A 25692-nucleotide genomic window follows, 5' to 3' on the forward strand; every position below is an offset into this window, starting at 1 on the left:
GAGAAAAAAATTATGGCTATAGATGATGAGCAAAGAGAATACAACCAGTACTTAACTGAATCTTTGAAGTAGAAAACCAAACCATTATAACAAAACAATTCAGATTAAATTTAAGAAAACTTTCCTGAAATAAAAGATGAATCTATGTATTGAAAGTGCACAGCAGGTGCACCAGGGCAAAGTGGCTGAGATGGTCAACTCTAAGATACATCCTAGTAGAATCAACACACCCAAAAGATAAGCGCTCTTTGGACAGCCAGACCAAAACCAAAAAATCTGGCCCCAGATTTTCCATAGCAATATTCAGTGCAGAAGAAAATGGGAAAATAACTATAAGATATACAGAAAAAGTGTGAACAAAGGATTTTATCATCTAGCCAAGCCATCCTTCAAGTATAAAAGGTACAAACAGCTTTGAACATAGAAGAAATCAGAATTTTCCCAGGAGCCCCTCAAGGAAACTACTACTTGATGAATTCACCAAGAAAAGGCTAGAGAAAGCATGGTCAAAGGAACGATGGTACACATTAAATATATTCAACGTAGAACTGAGACTAAAACAAACCAGGGAATTACAGTGACAGGGTAGAGTGTATGCCCTGCCAATGCAGAAGGGATACAGCTAACAAAAAGTGAGAAAATAAAGGGGAGAAAAGATGAGAAAGTAAGTTCACTAATTCCCACCAATCACAGCTAAAGCAATCAGGAACCATCACCCACTAGTGAGCAACAGGCAAACAATTACAATTTCATTAACAAGTCTTAAGAGGTAGGGGAAAGGGAAAGAAGAGGAAGAAACATGCTAATATTGTTCCTTGCTGTAGAAAACTAATATATATTGCCCAAAGAAAGAGGGCTAAGTTAATAAACCTATAAAAATAACCAAGAAGAAAAATACAAGCCTTCTAAAATATTAGAATAGTATATACAAAATAATACAGGCCAAATAACAAAAATTCTCTGAAAAATAGAGTAACAGTACTCAGACCAAATATATTTGTCACACCAATAAGTATAAATGTGCTTATTAACTCACCTATTTAAAAGAATTTCATACTGGACCACAAAGCAAAACCCAACTCTACACAAGAAACACACCTGAAATGAAGTGATTCCAAAAAGTTGAAACAAAGTATGGTCAAAGTTTCACCAGGCAAACGCAAATAAAATTTGGTTCACTATCTTAACATCAGATAATTAGAATTTAGGTTAAAAACATTAAACAGAGGGAATTCCCTGGCGGTCCAGTGGTTAGGACTCAGCACTTTCACTGCCATAGTCCTGGATGCAATCCCTGTTCGGTGAACTAAGATCACATAAGCCACTCAGCATGGCCCAAAAAAAAAAGCATTAAACAGAGCAAAAAAGGGGGAGTGTAGAAATCATAGTGAAGACATATTATGAATATCTGTGCATCAAATAAAAAAGCAGCAACCATTTATAAAGCAGAAATTATAAGAGGCACTACAGAGATGTAAGGACACTAGTAGTGGAAGACTTCAACCTCTCTGTTCATATGAGATCAAGTGGCCCCAAAAAAAGGCAAGAAAAGGAAGACCACAATATAAGGTAGATCTGATTGATGTGCCAAACTCTGTCCCAGAAACAAAAGAGCAGATCTATTTTCAAGTCCCTGACTCATGAGCTCAGCCATTTTAGGCCAAAACTAAGACAGTAATAAATTCCAAAAAATGGTAGTAGTAAAAACATTCTTTGATCAAAATGTTTTAACACTGGAAATTAATAGTAAATGAGAAAATAGGACTTTTCCACCTAGGCTCTGTGCACCATTTTAAAACTCTCCAACAACTCTTATGACAAAGAAATATGAAAATAAGAATTGCAAAATATCTAGAAAATAATAATACTGAAAACACTACCATTCAGAACCTACAGGACATAGCTCAAGCAGTGCTAAGAGGACAATTCATAGCCTTAGTGGTTCAATAAAAATTAAAGATGAAAAAATGAATTAATTATGAGATTCAAAGTTAGAAAAAAAAATTGTAGGACAAAAATAGAAATTAATGAAACCAAAAAAGATCAAAAACTGTTAAGCTTACTTCTTAGCAGAAATCAATAAAAACCTCTAACCTAGTCAAGAAAAGGAAACAAGCTCAAATACAAAAAGCAATAAGTGAAAAATAATCAAAGAGATAGGAGAAATTAAATTGAGACTACTTTGCTAAATTCTCTACAAATAAATCTGAAAACTCAAGAGAGTAACTCAAACCCAGTCCAAAAGAGACAGAAAATCTAAACAGAACAATTTTCATAGAGAAAGTTGCCAAAACCCCACCTCCCAATAAAGCAGTGGCCTCTCCATGGAGATTCCATAACACTGAAACAGGAAACTTTCCAAATAATCACAAAAAACTACCCTAACAGTTTTCTATATATGAAAGTCCAGGTTAAAAATCATTTTTCCTCAGAATTTTTTGAGAATATTGCAATATTCCTTTCTAGAATTGATAGAAGGACAGGGAGAGGGCGTCACCAGGAGAATTTAACAGTCATAAATGTGCAGGCTGCTAATAGCAGAGCTTCAAAATACATAAAGGAAAAAAAGGACAATATTAAAGGAAAGGTAGGAAAGTCTGCAATTTCCACACCAGGTAAAGTTCCCTCTCAGTAACTGATGAGAAAACTAACAGAAACATTACACCCAGCAACTGCAGAATACACATTATTTTCAAGTGCACATAGAACATTCAGCAACATAGAGCCTATGCTGGGTTACAAAACAAGTCTACATAAATTCAAAAGGAAACAAATCTAAATAAATTTAAAAGGACAGAACTCATACAGAGTATGCTCCCTATGCACAACAGAATTAAATTAGAAATCAATAATAAGGTACTAAGGAAACCGTGAAATATTTTAAAATTAAACAAAACATCTAAATCATCCATGCATCAAAGAAGTAGCCAGAAGGAAAGTTAGAATACATTTCAAATCAAATGACAATGAAAATAAAATAGTGTGAGAGGGCAGCTTTAAATACTTATATTAAAAAAGAAAAGAGGCCTAAAATCATTGATAGTTTAAAATTAAGAAGCTGGAAAAGCAAAAAATAAACCTAAAGGAAGTCTAAAGAGAAGTAATTAAAGAAAAATCATGTAAAACATTAACAAATCAATAAGTTGGTTCCTTCAAAAGACCAACAAATTTGACCAAACTCTAACTATACTGATCAAGAGGAAAAACAACAACAACAACAAAAAATTGTCACTATTAGAAATGAAGAAGGAATCATCACTTCAGACCTTACAGACATTAAAAGAATAATAATATTATAAACTTCATAGAACCAAAATCAGCAACATAGGTAAAATGGACGAATCCATCGACAGACACAACTTACAAAAACTAAAACAAGATGAAACAAACAAAATATATGAATAGCCCTAATTTTTTTTTCTTTTTTTTTTGGCCACACTGCATGGCATGCAGCGCTTCCATAACCAGGGATCAAACCCACAACCCCTGCACTGGAGTGGAAGCACAGACTCTTAACCACTGGACCACCAAGGAAGTCCTGAATAGCCCTGTATTGATTAAAGACACTGAATTAATCATCAAAAACCTTCCTACTAAGAAAACTCTGGGACCCAAGATGGTTTCACTGGTGAATTCTCCCAAACTTTAAAGAAGAAATCACACCAATTTTATATAATTCTTGCAGACAATGCAGGAGACCGGAACAATTTCTAACTAACTGAGTTCAGTACAACCTTAACACTAAAATCTGACAATGATATTACAAAAAAGAAGTTACAGAGCAATGAACACAGATGCACACTTCTTAAAACACTAGCAAATCAAATCCAGCAATATCTAAAAAAGGATAATACATCATGTCCAAGAAAAGTTTATCCCAATAATTCCAGGTTGACTTAACTTCAGAATACCAATGTAATTTTTCACATTAACAGAATAAAGGAGAAAAACAAATATATACATAACACTTCTATAACTCTAACAAAAAGAAACAACAAATTTTAAGTGGGTAAATATTTGAACACTTCACAAAGAAAGGTATTTGAATAAACAAGCAGCGCATGAAAAAGTATTAAACAACCTTAGTCATCAAAGAAACACATATTAAAGCCACAATGAGATAATACTAACACATACCAAAACGTATAAAATTAAAAAGACTCACAACACCAAATGTTTGCAAGGATGTAGCAACTGGAACTCTCATACTTTATTGATGAAAGTGTAAATTTTAAATTACTTTTTAGAAAAGGGTCTAGCAGTTTCTTTAAAACTAAGCATACACCTTACCTTGTGACTCAACAATTCCACTCCTAGATATTTAGACAAGGTAACTGAAAACATATCTAAAAAAACCTTGCAGAATAATGTTCACAGCAGCTTTTTTCATGCTAACTAAAATCAGCCCAGGTGTCCATTAATGTGAGAATGGATAAAGTATGGTATACCCATAAATTGGAATATTCTTCAGGGATAGGATTAATGATGAAATATTGAATGCTTTTCCCTCTTTTACAGTAGAAAAAGAAAGTAACAGCCTTCCAGCCCACTACCTGTCTTTAAAATAAATCTTCACTGGAGTACAGTCTCGTCTACGTGTGTGTGTTTTGCCTATGGCTGCTCTTGCGCTGCAGTGGCAGAGCTGAGTAGGAGCAACAGAGACTGCACGGCTCACAGAGCCTGGAATTTTTACTCTCTGGACCTTTACAGAAAAAGTTTGCCAGCTTCTGCTCTTCACCAATAAAAAGGAATGAACTGCCAATAACTATAACAACATGAGTAAATCTCAAAAACATGCCGAATGAGAGAAGCCTTATACAAAAGAGGACATACTATATGGTTCTGTTGATATGAAGATCTAGCGTTGGTAAAACTAACCTGTGCTGGAGAAAATCAGAATAACGGCTGCCTGTAGGGGTAGGATGGGGACCGCCTGGTAAGGGACAAGAGGATAATGTCCAGTTCTGCATCTTGACAGGAGTCTGGCTTTGACAAAGACTCTCTTATAACAAAACTTTAGACTGGCTCCTCGGAGTAAATCTTCTTTCTGACTAAGGCCCAACCTTGGGCTTCCATCTCTGTCCTTGCAGAATCCAGGTTGAGCAAGAATCCTGCTAAGATTCCCCACCCTTGGTATCTGACCTAACTTGAGTTTGATATCTGATCGAATTCCCCCTCCCCTGCTCTGGCCCGCCTTCACCAAGAACTCAGCTGAGTCCATCTAGCAAGAACCTCCCCTCTCCCTAATGCTTCCTCTTTGTAATTTCGCATCCAGTGACCATGCACCAACTCTGCTCCTTGATTAGAAATCCCACTTGTCCTCTCTAGAGTCAGACTTGAGCCCAAACTTTCTCTCTCTCACTGCCAGAGCCCAGGGCAGTGTCCCCTACACCTACCATGATAGCCCCCACCCCCCGAATAAAGTCCTCCTTAAGGTCTTTAACAAGGGTCATGAATAATTTTTCTCTTTAACAGGCTGCATGGATATCAGAACTCAGGACTGGTATCCCTAAGATCTGTACCTTTCATTTTATCTATTGGGCTGGCCAAAAAGTTCGTTTGGGTTTCTCCGTAAGATGTTACAGAAAAACCCAAACGGACTTTTTGGCCAACCCAATACAATTACCTCCTAGTTAATAATAAGCAAGGTGAAGTATCTAGGAAAAAGTAAACCAAAATCTACAACTTTTTTTTGAAATGCATCTTAAAAAGATAAACTGATGGATACATGGAAGGACAGAGACAGATAAATGTGATAAAACATAGTAAAATGTTAATTTTAGAATCTAGATGGTGAGGACATGATTGTTCACTGTAAAATTCTTTCAACTTCTATCTTTGAAATTTCTCATAATAAAATGCTGGGGGTAATGCTTACCTGCTGTGAGACTGTCATAATACAGACGATGAAAATAACTCTTCTACCACTGTGTTTTACACATATTCATCCTTAGACTACAAAGGGGAAGTTTCATCCAAGTACCCTTACAATATAGATTCACTATTAGCACAGAAGTGTGAGAGAACCGTGAGATATTTCTGACACTACAAAGGGCTGAACAATTTTAAGTCAAACTTCCATCGATGGAACTACCTCCTACAATAGACCACATTCTAGCACTGGACTCTGAGGGCAAGCCTAACCATTATACTTAAACAGTGAAGAGACGAACTATTTTTAATTCTGTACACAGGGGCGTAAGGTGGCCTGCACCCTAACTGAACCTGATACATTACTGTGCTTTATACATGTGTTTTGTTGAAATTTTTATAGTGGAAAAGAGATAATAGTGCTAACAGTAACACACCAAAAGAAAATTCCAGTTTCTGTCAGATTATAAAATTTTAACTCTCGTGCAATAATTTCTCTATCAACAGTTAAGAAATATCACCAACCATATTCAAAGCACTGGAGTACACAGACACAAATATAGACCATGTACGTAGTCTGTTTCAATTTAAGATGGTAAGAGATTCTTGGTTTTTTTGTTTTTGTTTTTTTCGCTTTTAAAGAAGCCACTTCACTGTTTGAGGTCACACCTGTTTGTCACAGTAATCACTTTCTTGTTAACCGGCAAATAAAAAGCCAAAACAGAAACATACCCACGGCCTACCTCCTCCTCTCTAAAGCTACCCGCTGTCCTAGTCAAATGCTGTCGCCTTTGGGAAGGCAAAACACCCTTTCAATTCCCCTGCCTTCTGGGCTTCCATTCTGACTACATCTTCTCCCACACCGGCAGTGTCCTTCCCTAATACTTACTGAATATTTTCTTTTTATTTCCAATACTTTAAGCTCTTGACCATTCAGAAATTAGCCTTGTAACATTATCTTTTTCTGCTGAATAATACTGCTTCGCTCCCGTGAATGTTTTCTATTTCCCTATCTACATATTGAATTCATGGATTCCTTGGTATTTCCTGCAGGAGTCACAGGGTTGGCACTATAGGGGTGCAGTGTTTTCTGACTGGCATGATAGGCAAGTGTGTTAGATCTAAGCTAACTGGTAGATGTGCTAATCCCCACAGAGCAGGTGCTCTGCCATCTTCCCTGTAACCAAGCACTTTTCAAAAGAAAAGAGGAGGCTGCAGCTGTGGCTAAGCAGCCTGGCTGTGAATAAACACAGAGGCAGGACGTACAGTTATGAAATTTACAGCCAAGGGAATTAAGCAACCCACATACAGTATATTACCCTAGTTGTCTTTGCAAAGGAGCAGCCATTTTTCTGTTCTAACTACCTGCTTCCAACTCCTCAGGTGAAGCTAAACTAGGAGGCACCTAAGGCAAGATGTGAGTCTCAGAAATAACTGCTGTCGAGATTCTGATTACACCTGTCCACGGTTATGACGGGTGTGTAAAAACAGCAACATATAAGCAGCCTCCCAACTTCAGGTGTGCTCCTAAATAGAGCCAGCATTTTCCAATACAGACCGACCTCCTCCACTTCTCCTCCCTAAACCAGGAGCCAAGGACCCCTGGCCGACAAACTTGAAAAAAGAAGCAGCCATGAGAAATCTGATCCACTCAGAAAAACATGGTCTCCTTCCTGCCTAGGGATGAGCCTCATAGCCCCATGCCTGACCGCCATGCTGCCCAATGTGTGTGCTATCGTAGACACTTGCCTGAAATTCCATTAATCTGATATTCTTTAGGGTTAAAAATGCTTATATCACAAGGCACAGAAATCTACCAGTGTTTTATACAAATATCTTAAATTAGGCCACTTTTCCTAAAATACAGCTGTTTTGGGGGCATAAGAATGCTGAAGCGAGGAGGTGGTATGAACTTTGAACACACAATACTTTTGTGGACTAGGGAGGACTTAGCATCACTAGGCAGAGTCCTAGAATAAGCAAGAAGGCACAAGAATCTGGTTACAGAACATCACAGGACGTCAAAGATAAAATACGTCTATTTCACTATTTGGCCCAGGCTGGCCCTTCATCCAGAAAAAAATGCTAGTTGGTTCCTATTCTCAGAATTCTGGATACTATTAGTAATACTAAAATAACAGCCGTGCCAAATGGAGTTAATACAGCAGTCATAGGTCAGACCTAGAAGCTAGCTACCCCATTAAGTACCATTTGTATACAAAAGTCAATGCAAGTTCCAAACAACTATCTAAAAATGAGTACAATGGAAACCATTTACTAGGAGCACTGTACTAATAGGCATCACTTTCTGAGCGTCATCTTCTTTAACTGTCACAACAGGCCTATGTAACAGGTACTATTCTCATTCCTATCTTACAGATAAGGAAAGTAAAACATAACAGGCTAAAGTTACTTGACTGAAATCACACAGCAAAAATAAACGGCACACTCCAAAGATATACAAATGGCCAACAAGCATATGAAAAGATGTTCAACATCACTATTCATAAGGGAAATGCAAATCAAAAGCACTAGATATCACTTCACATCCATTAGAATGCCTACTATTAAAGAAAAAAAACAAAACAAAACAGAAAATGTGTTGAGGAGGACAGAGAGAAATTGGAACCCTTGCAACACTGCTGGTGGGAATGCAAAATAGTACGACCACTATGGATAAAGCAATGTGGTGGTTCTTCAAAAAATTAAAATTACTTTATGATCCAGCAATTTCACTTCTGGGTATATATCCAGAAGAATTGAAAGGTGGGTTGAAGAGGTATTTGTACAGTCATGTTCTAGTAAGCAGAATCCCCTAATATCTTTCCAGATCATTCTATCATAAGCTCCAAATTAATAAATCTCCATGTTCCATTATTCACTAATCTAAACCTATTTTTTCTTCATTCATTATATACCTACCATCATTTTAAACTGCTGATTGAAAAAAAAGTAAAACCAGCAAACATAATACAGAAAGGCTTCATATATTAACTCAGGATTTCAACATATTATTTCACCTTTAAGTAAGATTACTACTCGGTTACATCATTTACTAAACCTCTGATTCAAATCCAAACAACTCAAGTAACGCCTTTCAGTTTCAACTATACAAACTTACACCCTACCCAGCCCCCAACCCAAAATAAAAGACCTAGCAACCCACTGTTTCTCTCTCCATGAGGTTGCTTGATTTTCATAGTTGTGACTAAACAACCATTTTATTCTTCTAAAACCATAATTCAGAAAGATCCTGCAATGCACAATCTAAACTCCCCAGAAAGACAAAGAATAAACTCCTATGTTTTTAAAAATTTTAAATGCTAAAATAGACTTCAAAGACAGACCTATTATATTAAGCTAGTATTAAGAATCTTTTTCTTCAAGAATTAAGCTGTCAAATTTCTCTAAAAACTAAAGTTGGTTTAATATTCAAGATACAAAGGCATCTTGGGCTTCCCTGGTGGCGCAGTGGTTGAGAGTCCGCCTGCCGATGCAGGGGACACAGGTTCGTGCCCTGGTCCAGGAAGATCCCACATGCTGCGGAGCGGCTAGGCCCGTGAGCCATGGCCGCTGAGCCTGCGCGTCCAGAGCCTGTGCTCTGCTACGGGAGAGGCCACAACAGTGCGAGGCCCACATACGGCAAAAAATAATAATAAAAAGATACAAAGGCATCTTTCAACTTATATTTAGCAGCCTACAAGTTTTATTTTTTAATTTATTTATTTTTGGCTGCACTGGGTCCTCGTTGCTGCGCGTGGGCTTTCTCTAGTTGTGGTAAGCAGAGGCTACTCTTCGTTGCAGTGTGCAGGCTTCTCATTGCGGTGGCTTCTCTTGTTGTGGAACACGGGCTCTAGGCACACGGGCTTCAGTAGTTGTGGCACGCAGCTCAGTAATTGTGGCTCGTGGGCTCTAGAGCACAGGCTCAGTAGTTGTGGTACACAGGCTTAGTTGCTCTGCGGCATGTGGGATCTTCCCAGACCAGGGCTCAAACCCCTGTCTCCTGCATTGGCAAGCGGATTCTTAACCACTGTGCCAACAGGGAAGTCCCTTAACCCTTTTTTCTTAACAGCTAAGCTTAAATTCTTCTGCAGCATCGCTGATTTCACAGTTAGAGCTGAGGGTTCACATACAGATAAGAAAAGTACACTTTGATGAAGCATTCCAATAACTAACTGGAATGCAAAATCCTATAATATAGCCATCTAGGAGCTCAAAAGTGAAAAGAGCAAGTATGCGAAAGGAATCTATGTACACCACATGCCTTACTGATGCATTCTTGTGGCTCTTAAAGCTCATCATTTTGATCGCATACATTTCAAGCCTCAATCAGACCTCAAAGACTATAGTATACAAATGTCCCACAGTGTAACCAGAGTTGTCAACACTCCCAGGAAACCATTTAGAAGCAAGATTCTTTTTAAATTAAAGAAAGCAGGAAAAAAGTAAATGATCAGTTTGCCTTAAAAATGAGTACCACAAACCTTTCTCAATTATAAGTGTAGTTATCTGTATCTTAGTATAGGTTCATCATTGCTGCAATGCATTCTTACTACATTTAAAATAGCTGCACAGAAGTTGAGACACAGATGTAGAGAACAAACGTATGGACACCAAGGGGTGAAAACCATGGTGGGGTGGGAATGGGGGTGTGCTGAACTGGGTGACTGGGATTGACATATATACACTGATGTGTATAAAATTGATGACTAATAAGAACCTGCAGTATAAAAAAACAAACAAACAAAAACAACTAATACTAAACTTCCTTTGGGTTATTTGTATGGAAATATGTTAATATAAATGTTTCAGACATTACATGAAATTTCTAAAAATCTTACATGTTCTGGTATAATGTTATAAGTCATAATTCTAGTTATTACTTTAAAATGTATATCTCAGAAATAACTAAATTTCCTTGTCAATTGCATTATCATGAACTTTCATCACATCTTTCACCGTGGTCATTTTCAAGTCTCTTGTCATTTACAGAGTTCTGGGTGTACTCTGATGCTTTCGCAAAAATGTTCCTATAAAAGGGTTTCATCGTCAAGGAATTCATGGAAAAGACTGACAAGAACAGGTTCCTGGTAACTGACTACACTGCTGAACTGAATGAATAAGCATTTTCAGAACTCTAATGGAAAACTGACGAATTCATAAAAGTGCCAACAAAAGATCAAGATGAAAAAAATTAATGACATGGGACTGAGTGAACGGATGTGGATGATTATAATTTTTCTGACTTTGTTTGAATAAAAAAAAAAATCCCCCAAGGACTCAGGCAAAAAATACACAAGTCAATTTTCACTGCAAAGTAAAGGAGCTGTTATAAAGGACGATTACTGGACTGAATGTCAATATTATGACATTATGAGTGTGTTTTGTGTTTGGTGACTGCAATCATTGTTGCTTTTGTTGTGGTCATCCATTTACAATGCTTGGTGTCAGTTTATTTATCTCTTGTAAAAATAAAATACAGTGTGTGTATGTGGAAAAAAAAATATAAACATTGCCAATGTTGTACCTCTTCTCATGGAAATTAATAAAAATATTAAATGTGGGTTTCCCTGGTGGCTCAGTGGTTGAGTCCGCCTGCTGATGCAGGGGACACGGGTTCGTGCCCCAGTCCAGGAAGATCCCACATGCCGCGGAGCCACTGGGCCCGTGAGCCATGGCCGCTGAGCCTGTGCGTCCGGAGCCTGTGCTCCACAATGGGAGAGGCCAAAACAGTGAGAGGCCCGCGTACCGCAAAAAAAAAAAAAAAATTAAATGTGAAAAAAAATGAAATAAAATAAAACAGCTGCACACTTCATTAAATAAATATGCAGCAATTAATTGCGGAAAAGAAAAAAGAGTATCACAAACCAAGTTTCACCAGAAAAATACACTTACTGGTTTTTGATTTAAAATGTTTTACTTGCTCTCTAACCCCTGCTCCGGCACCACCACCAATACACGCACTCGGCTCTGGGTCACCCCTTACTTGTCTCCCTTCAAGCAGAATCCAGCTACCATGCTGTGAGGACACTCAAGCAGCCCTATGGAGTGGTCTAAGAGGAACTGAGGCCGCCTGCCAACAGTTAGTACCAACCTGCCAGCCATCTGTGTGGCTGACAGGGTCTTCATGCTCCGGCCAGGTCTTCGTGCTCTGGCCAGGTGTCAGGCCTGTGCCTCTGAGGTGGGAGAGCCGAGTTCAGGACATTGGCCCACCAGAGACATCCCGGCTCCACATAATATCAAACAGCAAAAGCTCTCCAAGAGATCTCCATCTCAGAGCTAAGACGCAGCTCCACTCAATAACCAGCAAGCTCCAGTGCTGGACACCCCATGCCAAACAACTAGCAAGACAGAAACAAAACCCCACCCACTGGCAGAGAGGCTGTCTAAAATCATAACAAGGTCACAGACACCCCAAAAAACACCACTGGATGTAGTCCTGCCCACCAGAAAGACAAGGTCCAGCCTCATCCACCAGAACACAAGAACCAGTCCCCTCCACCAGGAGGCCTACACAACCCACTGAACCAACCTTAGCCACTGGGGGCAGACACCAAAAAAAACAGGGACTACGAACCTGCAGCCTGTGAAAAGGAAGCCCCCAAACACAGTAAGTTAAGCAAAATGAGAAGACAGAGGAACAAACAGCAGATAAAGAAGAAAAGTAAAAACGCACCAGACCTAACAAATGAAAAGGAAATAGGCAGTCTACCTGAAAAAGAATTCAGAGTAATGATAGTAAAGATGATCCAGAATCTTGGAAATGGAAAGGAGAAAATATAAAAAACGTTTAATAAGGACCTAGAAGAAGTAGAGAGCAAACAAACACTGATGAACAACACAATAAATGAAATTAAAAATTCTCTAGGGGCTTCCCTGGTGGCACAGTGGTTGAGAGTCCGCCTGCCGATGCAGGGGACACGGGTTCGTGCCCTGGTCCAGGAAGATCCCACATGCCGTGGAGCGGCTGGGCCCGTGAGCCATGGCCGCTGAGCCTGCGTGTCCGGAGCCTGTGCTCTGCAATGGGAGAGGCCACAACAGTGAGAGGCCTGCGTACAGCAAAAAAAAAAAAAAAAAAAGAAAATTCTCTAGAAGGAATCAATAGCAGAATAACTGAGACAGAAGAACGGATAAGTGACCTGGAAGCTAAAATAGTGGAAATAACTACTGCAGAGCAGAATAAAGAAATAAGAATGAAAAGAATTGAGGAGAGTCTCAGAGACCTCTGGGACAACAATAAATGCACCAACATTTGAATTATAAGGGTCGGAGAAGAAGAAGAGAAAAAGAGGCTGAGAAAACATTTAATTTGAAGAGATTATAGTTGAAAAATTCCCTAATATGGGAAAAAAATAGTCAATCAAGTCCAGGAAGCACAGAGAGTCCCAAACAGGATAAACCCAAGGGGAAACACTCCAAGACACATATTAATCAAACTATCAAAAACTAAATACAAACAAAAAATATTAAAAGCAGCAAGGGAAGGGCTTCCCTGGTGGCGCAGTGGTTGAGAGTCCGCCTGCCGATGCAGGGGACACAGGTTCATGCCCCGGTTCGGGAAGATCCCACATGCCGTGGAGCGGCTGGGCCCGTGAGCCATGGCTGCTGAGCCTGCGCGTCTGGAGCCTGTGCTCCACAGCGGGAGAGGCCACAACAGTGAGAGGCCTGTGTACTGCAAAAAAAGAAAAAAAAGCAGCAAGGGAAAAACATCAAATAACATACCTGGGAATCCCCATATGGTTAACAGCTAATCTTTCAGCAGAAACTGCAAGCCAGAAGGGAGTGGCAAGACATATTAAAAGTGATGAAATGGAAAAGCCTACAACCAACATTACTCTACCCAGCAGGATCTCATTCAGATTCAACAGAAAACTTAAAACCTTTATTGACAAGCAAAAGCTAAGAGAATTCAACACCACCACACCAGCTTTACAACAAATGCTAAAGGAACTGCTTTAGGTAGGAAACACAAGAAAAGGAAAAGACCGACAATAACAAACCCAAAACAATTAAGAAAATGGTAATAGGAACACACATATCAATAACTACCTTAAATGTAAACGGATTAAATGCTCCAACCAAAAGACACTGACTGGCTGAATGGATACAAGAAAAGACCCATATATATGATGTCTACAAGAGACCAACTTCAGACCTAGGGACACATACAGACTGAAAGTGAGGGGATGGAAAACGATATTCCACACAAATGGAAATCAAAAGAAAGCTGGAGTAGCAAATCTTGTATCAGACAAAATAGACTTTAAAATAAAGACTATTACGAGAGACAAAGAAGGACACTTTGGGATCAATTCAAGAAAGGATCAATTCAAGAAGAAGATATAACAATTGTAAACATTTATGCACCCAATATAAGAGCATCTCAATACATAAGGCAAATGCTAACAGACATAAAAGGGGATATTGACAGTAACACAATTAATAGTAGGGAAATTAAACACCCCACTTTCAACAATGGACAGATCATCCAAAATAAAAATAAATAAGGAAACACAAACTTTAAATGATACATTAAAAAAAGATGGACTTAATTGATATTTATAGGATATCCCATCCAAAAACAACAGAATACACTTTCTTCTCAAGTGCTCATGGTACATTCTCCAGGATAGATCATATCTTGGGTCACAAATCAAACCTTGGTAAATTTAAGAAAATTGATATCGTATCAAGCATCTTTTCCAACCACAACGCTAAAAGACTAGATATCAATTACAGGAAAAAATTTGTAAAAAATACAAATACATGGAGGCTAAACAATACGCTACTAAATAACCAACAGATCACTAAAGAAATCAAAGGGGAAATCAAAAAGTACCTAGAAACAAATGATAATGAAAGCACGATGACCCAAAACCCATAGGATGCAGCAAAAGCAGTTCTAAGAGTAAAGTTTATAGCAATACAATCCTACCTTAAGAAAACAAGAAACATCTCAAATAAACAACCTAACCTTACACCTAAAGCAATTAGAGAAAGAAGAATAAAAAAACGCCAAAGTTAGGTGAAGGAACAAAATCATAAAGATCAGATCAGAAATAAATGAAAAAGAAATGAAGGAAACAATAGCAAAGATCAATAAAACTAAAAGCTGATTCTTTGAGAAGATAAACAAAATCGATAAACCATTAGCCAGACTCACCAAGAAAAAAAGGGAGAAGACTCAAATCACTAGAATTAGAAATAAAAAAGGAGAAGTAACAACTGACACCGCAGAAATACAAAGGATCATGAGAGTTTAATACAAGCAACTATATGCCAATAAAATGTACAACCTGGAAGGAATGGACAAATTCTTAGAAAAGCACAACCTTCCAAGACAGAACCAGGAAAAACAGAAAATATAAACAGACAAATCACAAACACTGAAATTGAAACTGATTAAAAATCTTCCAACAAACAAAAGCCCAGGACCAGATGGCTTCACAGGCCAATACTACCAAACATTTAGAGAAGAGCTAACACCTATCCTTCTCAAACTCTTCCAAAATATAGCAGAGGGAGGAACACTCCCAAACTCATTAAATGAGGCCACCATCACCCTGATACCAAAAGCAGACAAAGATGTCACAGAAAAAGCAAACTACAGGCCAATATCACTGATGAACATAGATGCAGAAATCCTCAACAAAATGCTAGCAAACAGAATCCAGCAGCACACGAAAAGGCTCACACACCATGATCAAGTGGAGTTTATCCCAGGAGTGCAAGGATTCTTCAATATATGCAAATCAATCAATGTGATACACCATATTAACAAATTGAAGTAGAAAAACCATATGATCATCTCAATAGATGCAGAAAAAGCTTTTGGCAAAATTCAACACCCATTTATGATAAAAACCCTCCAGAAAGTAGGCATAGAGGGAATTTACCTCAACATAATAAAGGCCATATATGACAAACCCACAGCCAACATCGTTCTCAATGGTGAAAAACTGAAACCATTTCCTGTAAGATCAGGAACCAGACAAGGTTGTCCAGTCTCACCACTATTATTCAACATAGTTTTGGAAGTTTTAGCCACAGCAATCTGAGAAGAAAAAGAAATAAAAGGAATCCAAATCAGAACAGAAGATGTAAAGCTGTCACTGTTTGCAGATGACATGATACTATACATAGAGAATCCTAAAGATGCTACCAGAAAACTACTAGAGCCAATCAATGAATTTGGTAAAGTAGCAGGATACAAAATTAATGCCCAGAAATCTCTTGCATTCCTATACACTAATGATAAAAAATCTGAAAGAGAAATTAAGGAAACACTCCCATTTACCACTGTAACGAAAAGAATAAAATACCTAGGAATACAGCTATCTAAGGAGACAAAAGACCTGTATGCAGAAAATTAAAAGACACTGATGAAAGAAATTAAAGAGGATACAAACACATGGAGAGATATACCATGTTCTTGGACTGGAAGGATCAACATTCTGAAAATGACTATACTACCCAAAGTAATCTATAGATTCAATGCAATCCCTATCAAACTACCAATGGCATTTTTCACAGAACTAGAACAAAAAATTGCACAATTTGTATGGAAACACAAAAGACCACGAATAGCCAAAGCAATCTTGAGGAAAAAACGGAGCTGGAGGAATCAGGCTCCTGGACTGCAGACTATACTACAAAGCTACAGTAATCAAGACAGGATGGTACTGGCACAAAAACAGAAATATGGATCAATGGAACAGGATAGAAAGCCCAGAGATAAACCCACGAACATACGGTCACCTTATCTTTAATAAAGGAGGCAAGAATATACAATGGAGAAAAGATAGCCTCTTCAATAAGTGGTGCTGGGAAAACTGGACAGCTACATGTAAAAGAATGAAATTAGAACATTCCCTCACACCATACACAAAAATAAACTCAAAATGGATTAAAGACCTAAATGTAAGGCCAGACACTATAAAACTCTTAGAGGAAAACATAGGCAGAACACTCTATGACATAAATCACAGCAAGATCCTTTTTGACCCACCTCCTAGAAAAATGGAAAAAAAACAAAAATAGACAAATGGAACCTAATGAAACTTAAAAGTTTTTGCACAGCAAAGGAAACCATAAACAAGACCAAAAGACAACCCTCAGAATGGGAGAAAATATTTGCAAATCAAGCAACTGACAGAGGATTAATCTCCAAAATTTATAAGCAGTTCGTGCAGCTCAATATCAAAAAAAAACAAACAACCCAATCCAAAAATGGGCAGAAGACCTAAATAGACATTTCTCCAAAGAAGATATACAGATATCCAACAAACACATGAAATGATGCTCAACATCACTAATTATTAGAGAAATGCAAATCAAAACTACAGTGAGGTATCACCTCACACCAGTTAGAATGGGCATCATCAGAAAATCTACAAACAACAAATGCTGGAGAGGGTGTGGAGAAAAGGGAACCCTGTTGCACTGCTGGTGGGAATGTAAATTGATACAGCCACTATGGAGAACAGTATGGAGGTTCCTTAAAAAAACTAATAATAGAACTACCATGCGACCCAGCAATCCTACTACTGGGCATATACCCTGAGTAAACCATAATTCAAAAAGAGTCATGTACCACAATGTTCATTACAGCACTGTTTACAATAGCCAGGACTTGGAAGCAACCTAAGTGTCCATCGACAGATGAATGGATAAAGAAGATGTGGCACATATATACAATGGAATACTACTCAGCCACAGAAAGAAATGAAATTGAGTTATTTGTAGTGAGGTGGATGGACCTAGAGACTGTCATACAGAGTGAAGTAAGTCAGAAAGAGAAAAAAAAATACCATATGCTAACACATATATATGGAAATCTAAAAAAAAAACAAAATGGTTCTGAAGAACCTAGGGGCATGACAGGAATAAAGACATAGAGAATGGACTTGAGGACATGGGGAGGGGGAAGGGTAAGCTGGGATGAAGTGAGAGAGTGGCATGGACATATATACACTACCAAATGTAAAATAGATAGCTAGTGGGAAGCAGCTGCATAGCACATTGAGATCAGCTCGGTGCTTTGTGACCACCTCGAGGGGTGGGATAGGGAGGGTGGGAGGGAGACGCAAGAGGAAGGAGATATGGGGATATATGTATATGTATAGCTGATTCACTTTGTTATAAAGCAGAAACTAACACACCATTGTAAAGCAATTATACTCCAATAAAGATGTTAAAATAAATAAATAAAATGCTTTACTTGATTTGAAACAAAAACTTTTCATTAAGGGCTCTAAGACTCACTTCTTTTCAAAATCATCTCATTTAAATGTTTATAGCATAATGTCACATGAAAAAGATCACAAAACAAAATATATGAAAGAAAAAAAATATATATATATGAAAGGATTCTATAAAATTACTGTATTTCCCTTAGTTATCTTCCAAAAATAGGGCACTGCCTTTATTCAAGGTCCTTACAACATCTAGCAGGAATCTCTCTCTCTGCTACTTCAACTTGAACAAAGTTCGGTAAGCAGGTATCCTAACATTTACTAAACAGCTTAGGGGTCACAGAGGATCATTTTATATTTACGCATATATGTCACATGTATGTCTGCTGTAGGTAGAATATATATACTGCATACATGCATAGAATATGTATGCATAAAATATACACTCATACATGTGCATAAAGTCTGAAAGGTGTAAATCAAAACAAGCAGTGATTACCTCTGGATGATATGAGAGCTATAATTTAAATTTTCTACCTTGTTATATATCTTTTCTAACTTGTCTCCAACAAAGAAAGTTAAAATTTTTATTTTTATATTCCACCGTACTGGTGTCAACAGCAGAACTCTCTCCTTATATGGTATAGTTTTCATGTTCCACCAAGAAAGAATAATTTTCAGGTTCTCTGCCATTTTTCTAAAATTGCCAACATTTCCAGGTACTCTGGTAAACTTGTTCTAAACAAAAGGATGTTAAACAGGTGCTAATTGCACGTATAACAACTTTTAGGTATCGCAAATCAAATTCCTTAAAGATTTACCTTCATCGTACATCTCTTCTATTAAATAGGCCTCTGCTCGGTCTTTCAGAGCGTTCACATTGTCAGGTTCCATCTGTAAAACTTCCGAACACACTCGAATAGCTTCAACAGGCTTCTCATCCTAAAAGTAAGTGTGAGAAAAGAATTTATAGTTGTTTTCCACAATGTCAAGTTTTTACAATTCTGGGAGTGAGTCAACAGTTACCTTCGAAAAGCAGTGGCAAATCCTTTCTTTTGAACGAATTGTATACTCAGAAACACTTGGCTCTGTTTTCATGACAGATTCATATTTGCTGGTCGCATCTGTGTATCTGTTAAATGAGCAAATCATGATGAGTAAAAAATGAAATTCTATTTCCAGAGCTAAAGAAACGACCCTCTACTCTTCACTATATGTTACTTAATCAATCGACCTGAATGAGCACATCCCTTCAAAGACTGCTTCTACCTTATTAATCTACAGTAGCAAGGAAGGTTCTCTCTGCAATTAAGAGTTGGGAGATAACACACATGACCACAGAAAATGTATCTGGATAAATCAAAGCATACCTGTGAGTACCCATCAAACCAAATGATGAATTCTCTACAGGAAAGTGCTCATGATTTTGAAACTGAGGAAAACACTTTGTTAAAGTCCAACTATACAAGGCTTATACTTTCAGCAAAACAGAGATCAGGTTTTCTTTCTTAGTTACTACACACTTTGATGAAATAACAGCGCCCATTACATGTTATTTTATATAACAAATATCAATATTCAAACCTAAGTACATTGTAATTCCTTGCAGAAGAAACCTGCTTTTTATTTTTTTTGGAGATTTCAACAGTTTTCTATTCACTTAGTTGTGTGTGTATATGTGTGTGTGTGTGTGACTATACGTATTTTATATAGTTTTATCACATGTGTAGATTCGTGTAACCATCACCACAATGAAGATGCAGCTCTACTCCACCTCTGTAAGGTTCCTTCATGCTATCCCTTTATAGTTACACATCATCCTGCTCCCTAACCCTCAGCAATTTCTCATCTGTTTACCATCTGTATAATTTTATTTCATGAATGCTATATAAATGTAATCATACAGTAGGTAACCTTTTTTAAAAATTTTTATTTATTTTTGGCTGCGTCGGGTCTTCGTTGCCGCACGCGGACTTTTCTCTAGCTGTGGCGAGTGGGGGCTATTCTTCATTGTGGTGCGCGGGCTTCTCATTGCAGTGGCTTCTCTTGTTGAGGAGCATGGGCTCTAGGCGCACGGGCTTCAGTAGTTGCGGCACACGGGCTCAGTAGTTGTGGCGCACAGGCTTAGTTACTCCGCGAAGAAACCTGCTTAAATTCCCAACATTACTAGCTTTCTAAGAACAATAAAAGCTATTTCAGCACTTTCTTAAACCGGTGGAAAGTACTAGTCATGTTATGCATTGTTACTCTCCTCATTAATGGCAAACTGTTGGGTTGGCCAAAAGGTTTGTTCAGTTTTTTCCATAAGATGGCTCTCGTAGCACTTAGTTGTCTTTAACTTCATTTGAAACAATTATGTTAGACTGTATGTGACAGCTGTCATATCAGTGTGCATTAAAAAAAACATCAAAATTGGTGGGCTTCCCTGGTGGCGTAGTGGTTGAGAGTCCGCCTGCCGATGCAGGGGATACGGGTTCGTGCCCTGGTCCGGGAAGATCCCACATGCCGCAGAGCAGCTAGGCCCCATAAGCCATGGCCACTGAGCCTGCGCGTCCGGAGCCTGTGCTCCACAACGGGAGAAGCCACAACAGTGAGAGGCCCGCGTACTGCAAAAAAAAAAAAAAATTGGTGAATTTTTGTGTAGCCATTTTAATGTTGAAGATGGAAGAAAAAAAGCAACATTTTCAGAATATTATGCTTTACTATTTCAAGAAAGGTAAAAATGCAACTGAAATGCACAAAAAGTTTTGTGCAGTGTATGGAGAAGGTGCTGTGACCGACTGAACATATCCAAAGTGGTTTGCGAAATTTCATGCTGGAGATTTCTCACTGGATGATGCTCCACGGTCGGGTAGACCAGTTGAAGTTGACAGCGATCAAATAGAAACAAAAACTGAGAACAGTCAACATTATACCATGCGGGAGATAGCCAACATGCTCAAAATATCCAAATCAAATGTTGAAAATCGTTTGCGCCAGCTTGGTTATGTGAATCACTCTGATGTTTCGGTTCCATGTAAGTTAAGCGAAAAAAACCTTCTTGACCATATTTCCACATGCAATTCTCAACTGAAACGTAATGAAAACGTTCCATTTTTAAAACAAATTGTGACGGGCGATGAAAAGTGGATACTGTACAGTAATGTGGAACAGAAGAGATTGTGGGGCAAGTGAAATGCACCACCACCAACTACACCAAAGGCCGGTCTTCATCCAAAGAAGATGATGTTGTGTATACGGTGGGATTGGAAGGGAGTCCTCTATTACGAGCTCCTTCTGGAAAACCAAACGATTAATTCCAACAAGTACTGCTCCCAATTAGACCAACTGAAAGCAGCACTCCACGAAAAGCATCCAGAATTAATCAACAGAAAACACATAATCTTCCATCAGGATAACACAAGACCGCATATGTTTCTTTGATGACCAGGCAAAAACTGTTACAGCTTAGCTGCGAAGTCCTGATTCATCCACCATATTCACCAGACATCGCACCTTCAGATTTTCATTTATTCCGGTCTTTACAAATTCTGTTAACAGAAAAAATTTCAATTCCCTGGAAGACTGTAAAAGGCACCTGGAACAGTTCTTTGCTCAAAAAGATAAAAAGGTTTTGGTAGATAGAATTATGACGTTGCCTGAAAAATGGCAGAAGGTAGTGGAAAAAAAGGGTGAATACATTGTTCAATAATGTTCTTGGTGAAAATGAAAAATGTGCCTTTTATTTTTAGTTAAAAAACCAAAGGCACTTTTTGGCCCACCCAACGCAAGCTACATTTACATGCCATTGTGGCACATTATTCCCAAAGTGCTGCAATCTTCAAATTTAAATGCCACTGTATTAAAATATAGGTTTAAATACAAAACTTAAGGCAAAAGCTAGACATCAATGTCAAAATCCTAGTTGGGATACTGTTCTATAGATTTCCAAGATGGTACAATTGTAGGAAATTATACAGAGTATGCGAGACCTCGCTCTATTTCTTAAAGCTATGTGTGAAACTACAATTAGAAATTAAAAGTTCAATTAGAAAATAATGCACTTCACTTTAAAAAAAAAAGGTAGCTTCTGGAAAGGTGGAGTAGATGTACCTTCCCCAATTCCTCTAGCTAGATACCTGTGTAAATATCCTGGACATGATATGTCCTTTTTTTTAATATGAAAAGACTCAGAAAGGGGGAGACAAGAAAATTATGGTCCCACCCCCCACCAATATCAGCAGGTCAACTGGAGAGCCTAGACTTCTTCCCTGGTGAGCCTGTAATGAGGTGTGTCCACACCCAAGCAAGGTGGTGTCAGAGAATGCCACGTTGGGAGCCAGAACTTTCATCCACGGCCAGAACTGAGTCCCCAAAACTCTTACCCACACCAAGCAGTAGTGACAATCCCACACCTCGAATAGCAATGAAGGCCAAGTGGGAAACTTCTACCTCAATCTGGCAGTTAACGAGGTTGTGCCTACCCCCCAGGCCCTCATGCTCACTTTGCTGGAACAATGTCAGGAAAAGCCACCCAAAACAGAAGATTTAAATAAAATACAGTATCTTATTAAATGAACATATCCAGGTTTCAATTAAAAACTAATCATCAGGGCTTCCCTGGTGGCGCAGTGGTTGAGAGTCCGCCTGCCGATGCAGGGGACACGGGTTCGTACCCCAGTCCGGGAAGATCCCACATGCCACGGAGCAGCTGGGCCCGTGAGCCATGGCTGCTGAGCCTGCGCGTCTGGAGCTTGTGCTTCACAATGGGAGAGGCCACAGCAGTGAGAGGCCCATGTACCGCAAAAAACAAAACCAAACAAACTAATCATCATACCAAGAAACAGGAAGATCTCAAACCAACACCAAGAGGACAGAGATGTTAAAGCAGCCATGAAAAAAGCAGCAATTAACAAACATGCTTAAAGCAAATGAAAAAATAGAATGCCTCAGCAAAGAAATGGAAAGCCTCAGCAAAGAAATGGAAAGTCTCAGCAAAGAAATAGAAGATATGAACATTCCAAATAGAATTTTTAGAACTGAAAAGTATAAAAACTGAAATAAATTGCTCACCACATGTGCTCAAGAGCAGAATGTAGGGGACAGAGAGAAGAATCAGTCAATTGGAACAATAGAAATTACCAAATCTGAACAACAGAGAAAACAAACTGAAAAAGAAAAATAAACAGAGCCTCAGGGACTGTAGGGCTAAAACAAAAACTCTAACATTTATGTTAATTAGAGTCTAAGAAGGAAAACAGAGAGTGGGCAGGGCTGAAAAAGTATTCCCAGAAATAATGGCTGGAAACTTCCCAAAATTTGACAAGAGACATAAACCTACATATTCTAGAAGCTAAGGATACGCCAAACAGGATAAACACAAAGAAATCCATGCTGAGATATATCATAATTAAACTTCTGAAAACTAAAGACAAGGAAATAATCTGAAAAGCAGTCAGGGGAAAATAACTCCTTATCTTTAGGGAAAAAACAATTAGAATGACAATGGATTTCTCATCAGGAACCATGGAAGCCAGAAAGAAATGGCACAATATTTTTCAGCTGCTGTAACAAAAGAACTGTTAACCCAGAATCCTGTACTGAGAGGAAATGTCTGCATGCTCTGTATACATCGCTATCGCTCTAGATGTATATTACCTTTTAATAATCAATTTATGTGCCTGTCTCCCACAATAAACTACCAGCGTCTTAAGACCAAACACTACTATTCATATTCATTTCTGCACCCCCCAGTACACAGTCAGTTCCTGATACAGGAAAAATTCAGTAAATAGTTGGTGAAATATAAAATAAACCTGCTGGTAAGAATATTATGCAGGGACTTCCCTGGTGGCACAGTGGTAAGAATCCGTCTGCCAGTGCAGGGGACACGGGTTTGAGCCCTGTTCTGGAAGATCCCACATGCCGCGGAGCAACTAAACCCGCGTGCCACAACTACTGAGGCCGCGCACCTAGAGCCTGTGCTCTGCAACAAAAGAAGCCACCGCAATGAGAAGCCCGTGCACCACAACAACCCCGCTGGCTGCAACTAGAGAAAGCCCACACGCATCAACGAAGACCCAACACAGCTGAAAATAAACAAATAAACAAATTGTAAATAAACAAATTTTAAAAAGAATACTATGTAGTTACCATTATTTATATTCTGCCTTATTCAAAAAGTGTACAATTGTAGTTTTGCTAAGGCTCAATGCCATCTAAGATACTCCACCCTCAACGGCAAGAAGTAAGAGCAAGCAGTTCAGTTGTTCTTTTGTGGCCACAGCCAGACATATGAGGGAAGGTGAGATCCTCTACACAAGCATAGTCTTACCTGCCTTCTTTGATGAGCTCTTCAGCTGACTTAATCAGCTTATTAAGTTTCTTGACTTGTTTATAGTGTGCAAAACACCTTTTATGATCCTGGTCAAGTTTAAGACATTCACGAACTTCACTGTTCATGGATTAAAAAAAGGAAAATACTCCAAGTAAAAATAATCAATAAATGGTTTTTCATACTAAATATAGAAATCACAACAAAAGGTATTTTTTGCCTGTAACAATTAAAATATATTGACAATAATTTATCATACAGTTATATACGACATTGTATTATGCACACACATTTATTAATTCTAGTTCAAATGACTTAAGTAGAGATATATAACAAACACTATTTTGCTTCTGCAAATGTAATACCCTCCTATTTATTATTTCATGAAGTATGAAAAGAACTAATGTGGAAGCAGAATAACTTAAGAGATAACACAAAATTATAGATATATAAAAAAGCCTTAACCATAATTTTATTAAAGTTAAAAAGAAAATGGGAGTATTCTCTTACTGCAAACAATAAAAAGATGAGGAGATGTGTATGTTACTAGAACTGACCTGAGAGACAGTTCATGGTCTCCTAGCTCATAGTACAGTGTGCTGATTTTATAAAATGCCTCAGTATTATCATTCTTCAATTTTGATGCAGCTTTTAAGTCACTTATCGCTTTCCTAGGTTCCCCTTCTTTTATAAAACATTCAGCTCGAAGTTCCCGTAATTCTGCATCCCAAACACAAACCTTGAGAAACAAAAGAACTAGACTTAAAGAAACAGTAAATTATGCACATTCATACTTGCACCTGATATATTTTATCTACATATTTATCAACATAAAACATCCTCAATTAATGTGATGACTCCTACATTGTAAGTAATATTAAAAAGTCTAATACAATTTAGATGTGACAAAAATAATGAGATGTGACAAAATAATTTCTCCAAAGATGTCTTAAATAAATTCCAACGGGGTAAGGGATATATGTACTAACAAGGCCCTTTTCCTACCCCTTTCAGTTATATAATTCTAAAACACTGAAAGTAAGAAAACATGGTATTTACTATTAGAAGGTGGTTCCCAGTGAAGTATATTTGATTTTTTTATATACATTTATTTTATTTAATTTTTGGCCGTGTTGGGTCTTCGTTGCTGCACACGGGCTTTTCTCCAGTTGCAGCGAGTGGGACCACTCTTTGCTGCGTTGTGCGGGCTTCTCATTGCGGTGGCCTCTCCTTTCCTATTGCGAAGCAAGGGCTCTAGGCACGTGGGCTTCAGTAGTTGTGATATGCGGGCTCTAGAGCGCAGGCTCAGCAGTT

The 25692-nt window shown here is 38.2% G+C and overlaps 1 protein-coding gene across 4 annotated transcripts in view; it reads right to left on the bottom strand.

Moving 5' to 3' along the window:
• DNAJC3 (DnaJ heat shock protein family (Hsp40) member C3) overlaps window positions 1-25692 on the bottom strand; it is an 87702-nt gene that overhangs the window by 11167 nt on the left and 50843 nt on the right. For all 4 annotated transcript variants that reach the window (XR_002645038.3, XR_016388647.1, XM_022576917.3 and 1 more), the window contains exons 6-9: window positions 24936-25117; window positions 24379-24498; window positions 19092-19197; window positions 18887-19007 (exon numbers count right to left, since the gene is read on the bottom strand). Coding sequence is in view for 2 of the 4 variants with exons in the window: in XM_022576917.3 (XP_022432625.1) it covers window positions 18887-19007; window positions 19092-19197; window positions 24379-24498; window positions 24936-25117 (529 nt within the window). In the remaining 2 variants the exon portion in view is untranslated. The remainder of the gene's footprint in view (window positions 1-18886; window positions 19008-19091; window positions 19198-24378; window positions 24499-24935; window positions 25118-25692) is intronic.

The sequence above is a fragment of the Delphinapterus leucas genome, chromosome 18 (genome assembly GCF_059928025.1).
Source record: "Delphinapterus leucas isolate spDelLeu-1000000601 "Yukka" chromosome 18, BTC_Dleu_Yukka2, whole genome shotgun sequence".
In the NCBI taxonomy this organism is placed as follows: Eukaryota; Metazoa; Chordata; class Mammalia; order Artiodactyla; family Monodontidae; genus Delphinapterus; species Delphinapterus leucas.